This window comes from Lissotriton vulgaris, chromosome 1_1 (assembly GCF_964263255.1).
Source record: "Lissotriton vulgaris chromosome 1_1, aLisVul1.2, whole genome shotgun sequence".
Taxonomy (NCBI): domain Eukaryota; kingdom Metazoa; phylum Chordata; class Amphibia; order Caudata; family Salamandridae; genus Lissotriton; species Lissotriton vulgaris.
The window spans coordinates 1,105,610,825-1,105,625,809 of NC_141685.1; the positions used below are offsets into that span (position 1 = coordinate 1,105,610,825).

Here is a 14,985-nt window from a genome sequence, read left to right on the forward strand (position 1 = left end):
TGTGGCAATAAACCCTTCCCTTTATTTACAAGGCAGCGTTAAGCCACTTAACGTGGCTTAATGCAGCCTTGTAAATAAGGACCTCTTTCACTCAGCACTTAGCATAAAAGGGGCTGGCAATAGGTGTTGTAGTGAGCGTTCCACCACAACACCCATTGATTTTTGATACTGCCCCCTATCTACAAGGGTGGCGTAAATATAGGGCAGTGCTAAAATTAAGACAAAAAAAACCTGGCTTAACATGGCGAAACGAGGAGAAATTATTCATTTCTCCTCATTCTTGCTATTTTTATGTGTGCTGCATTGTGCAGCACACATAGAAACAACAAAGCACCACGAATGATTGTTTATGTGCAGGAAGGTGTCCCTTCCTGAAAATAAATAATCATTTAAAAAATGATGATTTGCAACTTCTATGTGTGCTACACACTTCAGCACACATAGGAGCTACAAATCACCATTAGTGATTGTTTATGTGCAGGAAGGGGACACCTTGCTGCACATAAACAATCACTCCCTATGTGCGGGCACCCTTGCACTTTGGTGCAAGGATGCCTGCATTGGCGCTAGGTAGCTGAATTTATCGCCAGTACTAGGGAAAATGGAGAGGTGCACAGTATCATTGTAAATATGGTGCATCCCTGCATTTTCAGAATGGCGGAGCGTGGCATTAGCAGTCATGGCTTAATGCTGCGCTCCGCCATTCTCGTGTAAATATGCCCCTTCGTTTGATATTCACTGAACGTGTTGCCATAAAAATAGGACTGCATTCCTCTCCCACTCTATCAGGAAAAAAGAGCTCTAAAAACAAAGTGACTACTTTCATCAAAATAGCCAAAAGCTCTGGTTAAATAAACTCAAGATAAGACATACAGACTCCTCCTTATGAGTGCATGGTTAATTATGATATGTGGAGAACTGCTGTATGAGTGCATGGTTAATTATGATATGTGGAGAACGGCTGTTACCACACATATCAAAATTATGAGTTTTGTGTTGAACACAGGCAGGTCAAACCAGAAATAGTTATAGGGGGGAATGCCCAATATTTACTAACGATGTGGATTTCGGTGCTTTGGTGCAGTAAGCACCAAAATCTGCATGTTATTCCTAAAAATCTCACAACGGGGTAGTATATATCACACCAATAAATCCCCACTCAATTGAGATGGATTTTAGTCGGTGAGATAAATCCCCCATAATTACCAGACCACTGGTAATTAGGATCACAGTCTAATTTTCAGAAGATCATCAAAGAATCTGATAAATAATGGCTGATTCTCCATTCACACTTTTAGAAATGTAAAGGTCTATTAATCTGCTCAAGTCGACAGGCTGTTTTTGCTCTTTAATCCGAGGATACTCCAATAAAATGGGGGAAGTGTCTTTGAGGTCTGTATTATCACTCAGTAGTCCTCTTTTCACAGAAATAAAAGCATGGCCCCTATGTTTTGGGTGGTATCCCTAATACCACAAGATATAGAAAATGTGTCCAAAGCTTTGCGCAGACCTAGTGATCAGCTGCCTACATGGCCTTCATTCTCAAGGAGGAGGGCCATGGAGAGAGCTGACCTACCTGACCATTATTCTGTGACAACCAAAAAGGTATAGTCTTAAAGAGGAATTGACAGTCTGCTGTACAAACATTGCAGAAAAATCCAAACGGATCAAAGACCATTCATCCATAAGGTTATCGGGGTCAACTTGCACCGCCAAAACAGCAGTTTTAAAAACGCTGTCTTTTGACACCACTGTCGCAGCTTCTCTTAATGTGTATGACTTCTTTCTCCCCAGACCCCGGAAGGCATCATTGTTAAACACGACCTGATCGTTCCAAACAGTGGCGGCATATTCTCAACGACCCACATATTACCTGAAATAATCAAGTAAGTGTACCTCTAACTGTCTCCAAAGGAGGTCAATAAAACTAAAGATACAGAGCTAAGTGTTGAGCTATGTAACAAGCATCACCAATTGCAGTAAATGCCCTATCCTTCCTGCATTGAATACAGATCAGGGAAACTGGCGTTGCCTTTTTTGGGTGCATAGGGCTAAAACTGAGACAGAGCACTTGAACGTAGAGAAGAACAAGTTACTTACCTTCAGTAACACATTATCTGGTAGCGACAATATCTAGCTGCAGATTCCTTCTTTTCTCTCCGGATCTAGTTTGATGCCTGTTAAATTCTAAGGTAAGGAATTTGCAGCTAGTAGTCAGTCAGTCAAAAAACTTTATTTTGATTTAAAAGAAATCATAAAAGTTGTATCAACATACAGAAAATAAAAAACAGAGGGTATCCACATGCAGGTTTACCCAAATTTAGAACAATCACCCTGAAATTTCATGATATAACAATAAATACCTAAAAACATTGTCCTTTGTGGGGCTTCAACAATAAGTACACTACCTCATCACCACCTAGCACCGGGTCAATAATCTGGCACCTCCCACTACGACTGCAAATACACTTTTAATTAAGGTGCATGGGAAAATAAGTTACCTCATTTACATGGGCCACTCCCCATGACGATGAAGTAATGCCCTTTTGGGGTGAAGCCGGCATTATCCATTATATAGAAGGCACAATTTATGCTGCATCTGCAACCTTTGATGCTACCAAAGTGCCATGATGCAAAAAGCAAGCACAACAACCTGTTGCACCCCTGGGCCAAGTTGTTTAATATGGCCCTCACAAGTTATCCTGAGCCCCATTCTAAGACCCCCCATAATGGTTATTTCTTTTTCTTGAAAGGAGTGGAACAATCGGGTTCCTCTTCTGTGTTCCATTTAGCAATAAAAAGGGAACCCGCAAAGAGAGGACAGGCCATAACTTCTGCTCAAATAACCAGGCAACCACCTACAATGTCATACACATCGTCTCCCGCACCTATAAATCTTCCAATAACAGAAATCGTGTCCATAGACTGAGGGGCATATTTACAAGCCCCTATCGTCACCACAACGTCACTTTTCATGATGTTGTGGTGGCGATAGGGTCTTCACCTTATTTACAAGGCTGCGTTAAGCCACTTGATGTGTCTTAACGATGCCTTGCAAATAAGGTACCCTTTCACGCTAAACTTAGCGTGAAAGCGGAGGGTAATGGGTGTTCTGATGGGTGTTCCACCACAACACCTATTGATTTTGACGCTGCCCCATATTTACAAGGGTGGCCTAAATATGGGGCAGCGCCAAAATTAATACGAGGGAAAACCGGGTCTTAACATGGCGAAACGTGGAGAAATGTTTAATTTATCCTTATGGAGACAGCAAAACACCATTGATTGTTTATGTGCAGGAATGTGTCCCTTCCTGCACATAAACAATCATTTTAAAGGACGGTTTGCAACTTCTTTGTGTGCTACATTAAGCAGCACACATAGAAGTTACAAAACACCATTTATAGATTGTTTATGTGGAGGAAGGGACACCTTCTTGCACATAAACATTCTTCCCCTGCAACACAGACACTCTTGTCCTTGGTGCAAGGGTGCCTGTATTGGCGTTAGGCAGCTAAATTTAGTGCCAGCACAGGGGGAAACGAGTGGCTGCACCATATTGTTGTAAATATGATGCCGCCCTGTGTTTTGGAAGGGGCGGGGTGCGGTGTATGCCAAGAAGGCTAACACCACGGTCCGTCACTTCTATTGTAAATATGCCCCTGAGTTCTCTATGGGTTGTGCTTTTCTGCAAAGACACAGCTAAGCTAATAAAAAATGAATAGAATATGCCCATAGTTATTGCTGTGGCACACACTGATTCAAGCATTTCCTTAAATTATTATTTTTTTCTTTTTTATAACCTCACACTCAAAAGCAATCCGTTCCATTTTTGCAGACCAGGATTAGCAAGAATTTGCCAGCTCCAACCTTCGACTGCAGGCTTAATCAGTGGCAGAGTGGAAAGGCAGCAACACACTCATGCAACCATATGCTGCTAATCTTTGATCCACGTGTAGCTTCAAATAACTTCTCCGAGGCATGGTCACTCCTCCCTCTAACCATGTCCTGGTCTTGCTTTCCCATAAACGGGTTCTTTCTTCTCCTTAAATTTTGAGGAGGGCATGCTCGATTGAAGCATAATCGTAACCTGGCTCTCACCGGACACACATTCAGGAGCCTCTGTGGATGTTCATTTGGAGCATGGTGGGTGATGGGGCTCTTTGCATTACCAGAAGATTCAGGTTTTATTAAACTAGCGTGAGAAATTGGCCAACCTTGCTTCTGAAAATGTCAGGAAAACGCACTGCAAACTGTCCAAATGTCATTACATTTTCAGTTTTTAAATAGTGAAACCATAAAAACATGGACTTTTTGATAATTTAATTTGTAGACTATTTGATGAACTTACACCCTGCCTAATTACATTTTCTGTGCATGAATTTTAAAGTAAAACAAGATAATTGTGTGAGGAATAATAGCAACACATTTGAAATGTAATGATATCATAAACCGCAAATTGATGAATTTCAACCCAATTATGCTAGTAAATTTCTATTTGGACACATCCCTGCGCTTGATCTCATCAGACCATGCATACATACAGAAACTCACTAACCCTGCTATTAAGACTGACACATCTTGATGACACATGCACTAAATCGGCTACTTATCACTATTGAGACTAAGACAGTTCTTTCCCGGGCCACCCAACCTGATAAATTCAACAGGCCACAACAGTGATGCATTGATTGCGCCTTCTGTCTCTTGGGGGCATATTACCAAGCAATAGAGATAATTATCGCTATTGCTTGGTTAGAGAAAAAAATGTATCGCCGATTTTTATCGCAGATAAACCTTGGTATTACCAAGGTTTATCGCAAATGCGATAAAAATCGCCTGCAATGCATGAATATCGCTGAAAAGTCAGCGATATTCATGCATTACCAAGCTCATGCTCTTAGCCATGTTATCCACCTTGCATTGGATAACATGGCTAAGAACTGCTCAGGGCAGGTGTTAGCTTTTGGAGATATTTGCGCTAAGCGCGAATATCTCCAAAAGTTGGTAATAGGAGATAGCGATGTTAGCGACTGTTTCCAGTCGCTAACATCTTGGCACGCCCACTTTGCATGTCATTAGTGATACATTTCTCTGACATGCAAAGTGGGGCCCAAGATGGTCGCTATCTCCTACTAGCTGTCGCTAACTGGTGTTAGCGACAGCTAGGTGATATGGAGATAATTTTATCTCCACTTTCTTGGCTTTTAAAGCCAAAAAAGCGGAGATAAACCCCCTTGATAATATGCCCCAAGGTTTTCTATGCTGACAGATGACATATTAAGCGCATGCTATGGTCATAATGCCCAACACAATCACCCTTCCCATATAGGCAAGAGTGCAATCCAGCATTCTTCCAGTTAATCACAGCCTTACAAAGTATCATCACTTCCACCAAGGCGCTTCAGCGTATCGTCAGGATTTTGAAGCCACATATCAATACAACTCCAATTCAATACAATAAACATGATACAACTCAGCTCTCTCACTTGGGCGATGTGTGATAATGAATCTGAATTCCTATATAAAAATTAAGGCAGCTGTAATACTCACAATTCTTCTTTCCAGCCTCGGGACCTGGACAATTATAGCCCGGTTTGAAGATTCCCCTCTGAAGAACTATACCACCCAGTTTGAAGTCAAAGAGTACGGTAGGAACACCCTGTGATATCCTTTTAAATGTCACAATGATTGTGTGGAAAAAAAAGCAGAGTTGCAAAATGTAGGTGCATAAAAGATGGGGCAAAAAGTCAGAGTTACCATGTATTAGCCAGTGAATACAGAGTACATTGAGTGAGGTCGAAAAGAAAGTGCACTCGTGACCCACATAAGATTCTAAAGTTTATATGTTAATATATATCTGACCTTTGTCTAGTCCTCACCAAATCCTAAGAGTTGGTACTTCTAGGTTGTGACAAATAACACAGACAAATGTCATTTTGTCATCACGTATTATCGGGAAACAACACTTACAACGCAACTTTTACAACGCACTGCCTTTACAACAAAACTTTACAACGCAACATCCATTGCAACGCATGCCATTACAACGCAACCATTACAACGCATATCACTACAACGCATACCACTACAACGCATACCTTTACAACGCAGTCATTACAACGCATACCATTACAACGCATACCTATACTATCCAACACTTACCCTACTATTGCACCCCCTGGAGTTAGAATAGTAATTTTTACCCCTACACTATCCAATACTTACCTACTGTTGCACCCCCTGGAGTTAGAATAGTAATTTTAACCCCTACACTATCCAACACTTACCCTACTGTTGCATCCCCTGGAGTTAGAATAGTAATTTTTACCCCTACACTATCCAATACTTACCATACATGCAATGTAATGGTATGCGTTGTAATGGTATGCGTTGTAAATGTAGTTTCAAAGATTTTGTTGTAATGGCATGCGTTGTAATGGATGTTGCATTGTAAAAAATGCGTTGTAACGGTAGGCGTTGTAAAAGTATGCGTTGTAACGACGTACATCCCGTATTATCCCTTGTCCTTCCATTTATCCTACCTATACCCCTGGCCTTAAACTCTGATCCTAAACTGATCCCTTATAATAACCCAAATCCATAACCCAAACCCTCATTTCAACTCTAACCCTTTACCCAAACAATTAAGCTCAACTATTCCCAGGCCCTTTTTATATCACAATAATTAATGCTTTTCTTTATTATTTAATGCAAACCTTCACCATGTCGACTTCTTTCTCTACTTAGGAGATTTACTCCCAAGAAATGGCATGTATTAAACTTTATCTTCTGTTCCTCCTGTAGTGCTGCCCAGTTTTGAAGTTTCCATAAAACCAAGGTCTCCCTTTTTCTATGTTGATGATGATGAAGTGATTGTGGACATCACAGCAAGGTAAATTCTTGACAGAAAAAAAGAGAAAGCTTGTTTCCGAAACCCCTTATTTGTTACATATGTCTTTGTTGTTCTTGCCTGTTCGACACTGGCAAGTAAGAGCCTGGCACATTTCCCAGTTAATTGTATTAAATTAGTTTTTATGACTTTTCACCAAGGGCCAGACAAGGAAATGCCCGCGGTTCAGGATGCTGAGGGAGACAGGAAGATGATATATTCTGTAAAATCTTTGCACACTATTTAAGTGTTTTTATTCACAACACCACCGTTGCTGCTTTTGACCTTTGTAAGCACAACATACAAAAATAAGATCAGCAACTCACTGAAGAATGAGAGCATCTTGTGTGACGTAGTCCACAGTGTGTACTGAAGGATTGCCTCCCCCGATCTGGAAAATTCTTGCATTACCACAGATATTTTTTTTCTATGCAATATGAAATATTTACTCAACCCTTTTGAAAAAAAATCCCAACAATTCTTGCTTGTTCTCAAAGTTCTACTGAAGAATTTCCATTATTACCTGGTCTGTTATCAAAGTCCTACTGGAGCATTAGCATGTATATTAAGTATGGGTGGAAAATTCGTTCTGTCGCGGAATTTGCTGATTTTCCGCGATTTCGCAATCCGCGAATCGTGGGAAATCGCGGCAAAATCTGCGAATTCACGAGCGGGACAAATTTTGCTCAGGAAACACTTACAGGGTTACAGCAGGTGCCCAAGTTGAAGCTAATTTCTTTGTAACCATTTACAAAATGGTTACAAAGAAATTAACTTCAACTTGGGCACCTGCTGTAACCCTGTAAGTGCTTCCTGAGCGGCGCCTTGTTGCCTACTTGCAACTATTCTCTGACCCTGCTCTGACCCTCGAAGCAGGGTCAGAGAATAGTTAAAAGTAGACAACGAGGCTCTGTGAAAAGATATAGATAAAGCAGGTGCCCGAGTTGAAGGTCAAATTCAGTAACTCCTTAATCAGCCCCGAAAAATCATGCGCTTTGTCGAGGCTGGGCAGGTGTGCTTTCTCCCCATATCTACCGTCGAAAATAAGCTATGATGCTTGAATGAGGCCTTTGCATCCTTGACTTTCACGAGTGCAATCCCAATGCAGTTCCTGTGACCAGGAGCTTCTTTCTCCCCATCTGCTGCTCTGATCCATGCTTGACCTTTTATACACACAAGAGGCATGTAAACCTGCAAAGAAGCCCCCCCGTTTACCCCCCCCACACACTAGCGGTTTGCACCGCTTTCCCGCCCTTTACCCACTATGATGGACAGCTCACTCGAGGGACCCCGGCGCCCTTCGGCGTGATGGCAAAGTTAATCAGCCCCAACAAATCGTGCGCTTTGTCGAGGCTGGGCAGGTGTGCTTTCTCCCTATATCTACAGTCGAAAATTAGCTATGATGCTTGATGGAGACCTTTGCATCCTTAACTTTCACGAGTGCAATCCCCGTGCAGTTCCTGTAACCAGTAGCTTCTTTCTCCTCATCTGCTGCTCTGATATGTGCCTGACCTTTTATACACACAAGAGGCATGTGAACTCGCAAATAAGCCCCCCCCCCCCTGTTTGCTCCCCCACATACACTAGCGGTGTGCACCGTCTTCCCGCCCTTTACACACTATGATGGACAGCTCACTCGAGGGACTCCGGCGCCCTTCGGCGCGATGGCAAAGTTAATCAGCCCCCAAAAATAGTGCGCTTTGTCGAGGCTGGGCAGGTGTGCTTTCTCCCCATATCTACAGTCGAAAATTAGTTATGATGCTTGATGGAGGCCTTTGCATCCTTGACTTTCACAAGTGCAATCCCCGTGCAGTTCCTGTAACCAGTAGCTTCTTTCTCCCCATCTGCTGCTCTGAGCGGTGCCTGACCTTTTATACACACAAGAGGAATGTGAACTCACAAAGAAGCCCCCCCCCTTTTGCCCCCCCTACACACACTAGCGGTGTGCACCGTCTTCCCGCCCTTTACCCACTATGATGGACAGCTCACTCGAGGGACCCCGGCGCCCTTCGGTGTGATGGCAAAGCCAATCAGCCCCAACAAATCGTGCGCTTTGTCGAGGCTGGGCAGGTGTGCTTTCTCCCTATATCTACAGTCGAAAATTAGCTATGATGCTTGATGGAGACCTTTGCATCCTTAACTTTCACGAGTGCAATCCCCGTGCAGTTCCTGTAACCAGTAGCTTCTTTCTCCTCATCTGCTACTCTGATCTGTGCCTGACCTTTTATACACACAAGAGGCATGTGAACTCGCAAATAAGCCCCCCCCTGTTTGCTCCCCCACATACACTAGCGGTGTGCACCGTCTTCCCGCCCTTTACACACTATGATGGACAGCTCACTCGAGTTACCCCGGCACCCTTTGGTGCAATGGCAAAGTTACGCACACATGGTCAATGGAGGCACCTCTTCCAGCCCTACGCAGCTGTAGTGCAGGAAAAGCACTATACATTTACCCAACGAGGTAGCACTTACTGATTAGCCAGTAGAAACTACTCCAATTAAGTACAGTGCAAAATTGCAAAAAAATCCGGGGAAATTCGCGAATTCACAGATTTGTTTGGCGATTTTGCGCGAATTTGCGAACCGCTGATTTGCAAAATTCATGGAAAGGGGCGACCACTCGGTCCCCCCGAACGTATGGTCGGGGGCCCGGATCCTCCCGGGAAACCATTTTTGTGCGGGGGGCGTGTCACGGCTGGTATGCCTGAAGCGGCGTAGCCGGAGCGCGCCTTTTCCCGCCCAAGAGGGGTTGTCCTAGACACCTACACCGTTGGCCACGCCCCGTAGGCGCACCGGAGGAGGGTACACGCCCTCCCGAAGAGGAATAAAAGGAGCAGCAATCAGAAGAAGCATCCTCTTGTTCCTGTGCTAGGAAACTGCACCCCTCGTTGCACGTGAGCCCTCGACGGAACAAGGAGCAATTTTGAAAACTTGTAATCTTGTGCGTTTCTCTTTCAGAACTTCGGCCTTAGGGTTCAGGACCGTGTTGAGCAAACAAGGATCGGATATCCGTTGAACGATGCCTGGCAAGAAGGTCGGAAAGAAGTCTGGGACTGACCAGATGCTTCGAATGCTGATAAAGGACATGGCAAGTAAAGGACATGGCAAACAACCGATTCCGGTTGTTGTTACGCCCGCCAGCGAGGAAGACATGCCTCCCGAGTTGGCCGCCCAGTTGGCCGCATGGCTTGGTAAAAAATCAGGGGGTGCTACGGCACCGACAGACACGGCCGAGGAGGCCAAGTTACTAATAGAGCAGTTGCGGCAGTCGCGAGATGCCGCGAAGGCGAATCTCCCTTGTGTCCCCCCACAGGTGACCCCAGGAGGACCGGCAGTTGGTGTGGGAAAAACGGCGGGAACAGCAATGGAGCCGGGTAAGCATGCATTGCCAATGGCAAGGGAGGGGTCTTTGCCCTCAAGACGGGAAAAGGTAATCAAGCATATACCGCTGGCCACAAAAGAGATGATTTGGGCTGATAAGTACGTTAATATGTTTTCCCTGTTGACCGACCACTGCGAGATGGAATATGTTAAGACACAAAAAGACTTGTGGCACCCGAGTGTATGGCGAGCAAAGATGGCGGGTTTCAGGGTTGATGAGACAATCTCTAATTGGGCCAGGGCCTTTGCGATGTTTACTGCAATTATTGGGGAGCGTAAGCCCCAGGTTTTGACCGAATTGTCCTGCTACCAGGCACGAATAATGGATTTTTTTAAGACATATGAAGGTGATGAATGGATAGGTTATGATATGAAGTTTCGTAAGGCCAAGGAGTTCGATTCATCTCTGCCGTGGGATTGTCTCGACTCGATATCTTGGCAGAAACAGCTCCTGCCGGGCGCAACAAAGTCGTCGTCGCTTGGCGGGAATGGGTCCGGGCCTTCCCGCCGTCAGCCAGCGGCGCCCTTTTGAGCGAGCCCCAATGGTGACCACCAACCGAGGAATGGAGGGAATGGGGGTAGGAAAGGGGTCTGTTGGAATTTTAACAGGGGCAAGTGCACGAGACCTCAGGGGACATGTAAGTTTAGGCATGAGTGTGCAGGCTGCGGAAATTCTTCGCACCCCGAGAGTTCGTGCAGAGCCAAGAATGGTGATACAGGGGGTAGAGGGGGGGCCAAGCAGGTCTGATGGGGACCATGGCGTACCGCCACCTTCCCCCATTGATATCATGGCAATGATCCCCTGGCTAAATGAATACCCTGATCATGTCTCCGCTGGGGTGTTGAGGAACGGCTTCTTGTATGGTTTCCACATCCCGGCGGGGGATTTTCGCGGGGAGTCACTGTGTAGGAACCAGCGTGGTGGTAGAAAAGAAGATTGCAAAGGAGGTTGCCCTGGGACGAGTTCCTGGCCCATTCAGGCACCCGCCAGTACCTAATTTTATCTGTTCCCCATTGGGAGTAGTCCCCAAGAAAGACCCGGGGGAATTTAGGCTGATCCATAACTTGTCAGCTCCGAGGGGTCTTTCAGTGAATGATGCAATTGACCCAGGAGTTTGTTCGGTGCGATACGCATCCTTCGACGATGCCGTCGCCATGTTGAATCGCCTGGGGCCCGGAGCGCTGATGGCAAAGTCAGATATCGAGTCAGCGTTCCGGTTGCTCCCGGTACACCCACAGGATCAGCATCTGTTAGGCTTTGTTTTTCAAGGACGTTACTACATGGATAGATGTATGCCAATGGGTTGCTCCATTTCTTGTGCTTATTTTGAGAAGTTCAGTTCTTTTCTGCAATGGGCGTTCACCAAGGCCACTGGCCATACCCAGGTTATGCATTACCTAGACGATTTCTTGTTCTTGGGGGCAGCCGGCGACACTCAGTGTGCGCAGGCGTTACGAGAATTTTGCACTCTCATGGAGCGATTCGGGGTGCCATTGGCACCAGGTAAGACGGTTGGACCATCGACTTCACTCGAGTTTCTAGGCATTGAGCTCGATTCTGTGGAGGGATGTTTCCGTTTGCCGGTGGGGAAGGTAGCGAAGTTCAGGGCTTCTTTGGAATTGTGCATCAGCAAAGAAAAAGTCACGCTCCATCAGCTACAACAAGCAGTGGGCCAGCTTAACTTTGCCCTCCGAGTGATACCAGTGGCCCGCCCCTATTCCCGCTCTATTGCACAAGCCATGGTCGGTCTCAAGGAAGGACACCATTGCACGAGACTGTCTGCAGAAGTTCGCCAGGACATGCACATATGGTTGGCATTTCTGGCGGATTTCAACGGTCGAGTGGTGTGGAACAAAACACCAGCGTCCTCGGACGAGCTGGGTTTGTGGACCGACTCGGCGGGGAGCGTCGGATTTGGCGCCATCTTTGGTAATCGATGGTCGGCGCAAACATGGCCGACGTGGTGGCACACCAGCAGTCTCACAGGTAACATTGGGTTTCTCGAGTTGTTCCCCATTCTTGTGGCTCTGATGGCATGGCCAGATGAGTTTAGAGATCGCTCTGTGGTGTTCTGGTCCGACAATATGACTGTTGCTGAATGTATAAATAGTCAGGCAGCACGCTGCAAGTGGATACTGAGATTACTGAAGGAAATTGTACTCCTTTGCATGAGATTAAACGTACATTTCAGGGCGAAGCATGTGCCAGGTGTACTGAAAAAGGCGGCTGATGCACTCTCTCGTTCACACATGCAGGCTTTCAGGGGTTATCTACCTTCCGCGGACCTAGCGGCGGCACCATTTCCCGAAGCACTCTGGCTACTCGGTGCCCCGGATTACAAGACCTCGTGGCAGCAAGCATAGCCCCCAGGACATGGAAGGCATACGAAGGAGCGTTTTGTTCCTATTGTGCATTTTTGGGTCCGGCAGGGGAGGTCAAGTGGGGTCACGAGGAGTGTGTCTTGAATTTTCTGGTAGCACTACACAGGGCAGGCCGATCAGCGGCAACAGCCAATAGGCACCGAGCCGGCATTTCATTCATCAGAAAACTACAAAGGGGTGGCTCTAATCAGTATGGCTGAGCCAGTATCTATAACAACAAGAAGGGGATGCCAGTACTGATACAAGTAACCATTTAGCAATTTAAGACACTCAACCTGAAGTAAAATTCAAGGCTTGGAGCTGATCAGTAGCTTTTATTATTTTGCTTAATGTTATCAAAGAACAATTGGTTCAAAATTAAACAGTATTACATGCTAGGTACAAAAAATGTGGGAAGGAAAAATCTATCATTCTATCAGGCATGTCACAAGCTTACAACAATCAATCATACAGGGACAGTGGGGGACATGGAAACTCATATATTACAGTGGACAGTATTTACAGTGAACAGACAAGCACAAGAATAGTGCAATAGGCCACAGTCTGCTAAATTTCTAAAAAGTTTAGTTATAGAATTATTTACATAAACTGTACATTCCTAACGCAAGTTTTAAATAATCACAATTTTTGATGCAGTCAACCAAAAAGATGAATAAGGTAATGTACAACTAAGGGTGAAAAAGTGGCAAAACAATTCAGGTCAACTTGTCACCCAGGCAGACTTAAAGGTGGTGGAAGGCCTACGCGTTTCGAATCCTACAGGTGTACGAGGATTCTCATCAGGGCCTTTGGTTCTGGAGAAAGAAAAGAAAAAGAGTGATAGTAAGATCAAAGGGTTTGACCTCAAGTGTATTTAAAACGGATCATCATTAGAATCTACACTCAGTCCACACCCTCTCCTATACAGCTTACCAAAACACGGTGTTATAACATCCGAATGTAGTTTTTCACAGCATATATACTGAAGGGGGTATTTTGTACCTGAAATGTCCGAAGCAGACTTGAATTACATAACGGACTTGGATGCGGTGGCAAAAAAAGGGATTAAGGGCTTTTAATATTACCTGCTACCGTGTTTACAGATGATGCTTTACCAGGTGCGGGGTCACTTTGGAAAGGCTGAAGGGTTCCTAAAAGATGGTGAACATGCGAGATTTTAGGGAGGGTTTGCTACAATTGTCACACCAACAGGTTATCTACAGGTGGCACTTCGCCTTACCTAATATTTTAAAATCTCTATTCTTATTTATAACCCTTTTGATACTGAAATTCGACACTGCGGTGTCTGGTTTAAATGAATTAAGTGAGATATTCAAGCTTTAACTCTCTCCTCCTGCCTCTTTCTATACTGCAGATTCTATGCATATTACTAAGGTCTGAAAGTGACTAAGGATTGGCCACTCCGGTCCGGGTTTTCATTCTTGCCCCCACTCTTTTTTCTAAACCGGCCAGCACACCTGGTGGGTGTGGCCTTGATAATCACCTGCATTTAAGGGTGTTCCCCAGCAGCTCAGTCTGCTTAGGCGCCCTTGCCTGAAGGTTACCACTTTGTTCGCGTTCGCCGTCGCTAAGGTCGCCAGCCTGAACCTTTGAAAGTGAGTATTTGAAGTAACTCTCTTCACGTTAGGAGCCAGTTAAAGCCCTATGTTGCTTAACTAATCTAGAAACTTCTGCTTTCTTGGCAGGAATAAATCACCTTTCTGCAGCGTGCTGTGTAATGTTGACGGTAAATTCTTTTTTCCGCTTTCCCCATATAAACCGCGTGTTGTAATCCGGGCGAAATAGCCCGCTGATACGCTGTTATATTATATCTTTGCAGGATCGTAGAATGGTTTGAACGTTTGCAACCACGGTTAGCGGACCACGCCCGCCGTAATTTAAAACACGGTAAGCCGCTGAGTCCTCCCTTTTTCCTCCTGCTCGCAACTAGTGGCTGTCTCTACTTCATAACCGCAATGTTAAGCGCCGCGTGTGCTTTCTTACAGGTCCATTAAACTTCTGAGTTGACAAACCCAAATTGCCGAATTAGGCTTCAGCGCCGCTGTCGACCCTGTTTAATCCCTGAAGCAATTGCTTATAATAATGAAACATTGCCTCTCCTGTTTCGCAGGCCTCTGATTCAACTTCACTTCTACTCCCACGGCGACAGTGTCTCAAATAAAGCGACAGCTACCCTAAGGACAGGGACATCGGTTATAAATAAGAATAGAGATTTTAAAATATTAGGTAAGGCGAAGTGCCACCTGTAGATAACCTGTTGGTGTGACAATTGTAGCAAACCCTCCCTAAAATCTCGCATGTTCACCATCTTTTAGGAACCCTTCAGCC

The 14,985-nt window shown here is 45.1% G+C and overlaps 1 protein-coding gene across 3 annotated transcripts in view; it reads left to right on the top strand.

Moving 5' to 3' along the window:
- The window catches only part of LOC147748685 (A.superbus venom factor 1-like), a 1,068,833-nt gene that overhangs the window by 75,448 nt on the left and 978,400 nt on the right, over positions 1-14,985 (top strand). For all 3 annotated transcript variants that reach the window (XM_086963563.1, XM_086963565.1, XM_086963569.1), the window contains exons 5-7: positions 1,795-1,886; positions 5,569-5,651; positions 6,808-6,895. In XM_086963563.1, the coding sequence (XP_086819689.1) occupies positions 1,795-1,886; positions 5,569-5,651; positions 6,808-6,895 (263 nt within the window). The remainder of the gene's footprint in view (positions 1-1,794; positions 1,887-5,568; positions 5,652-6,807; positions 6,896-14,985) is intronic.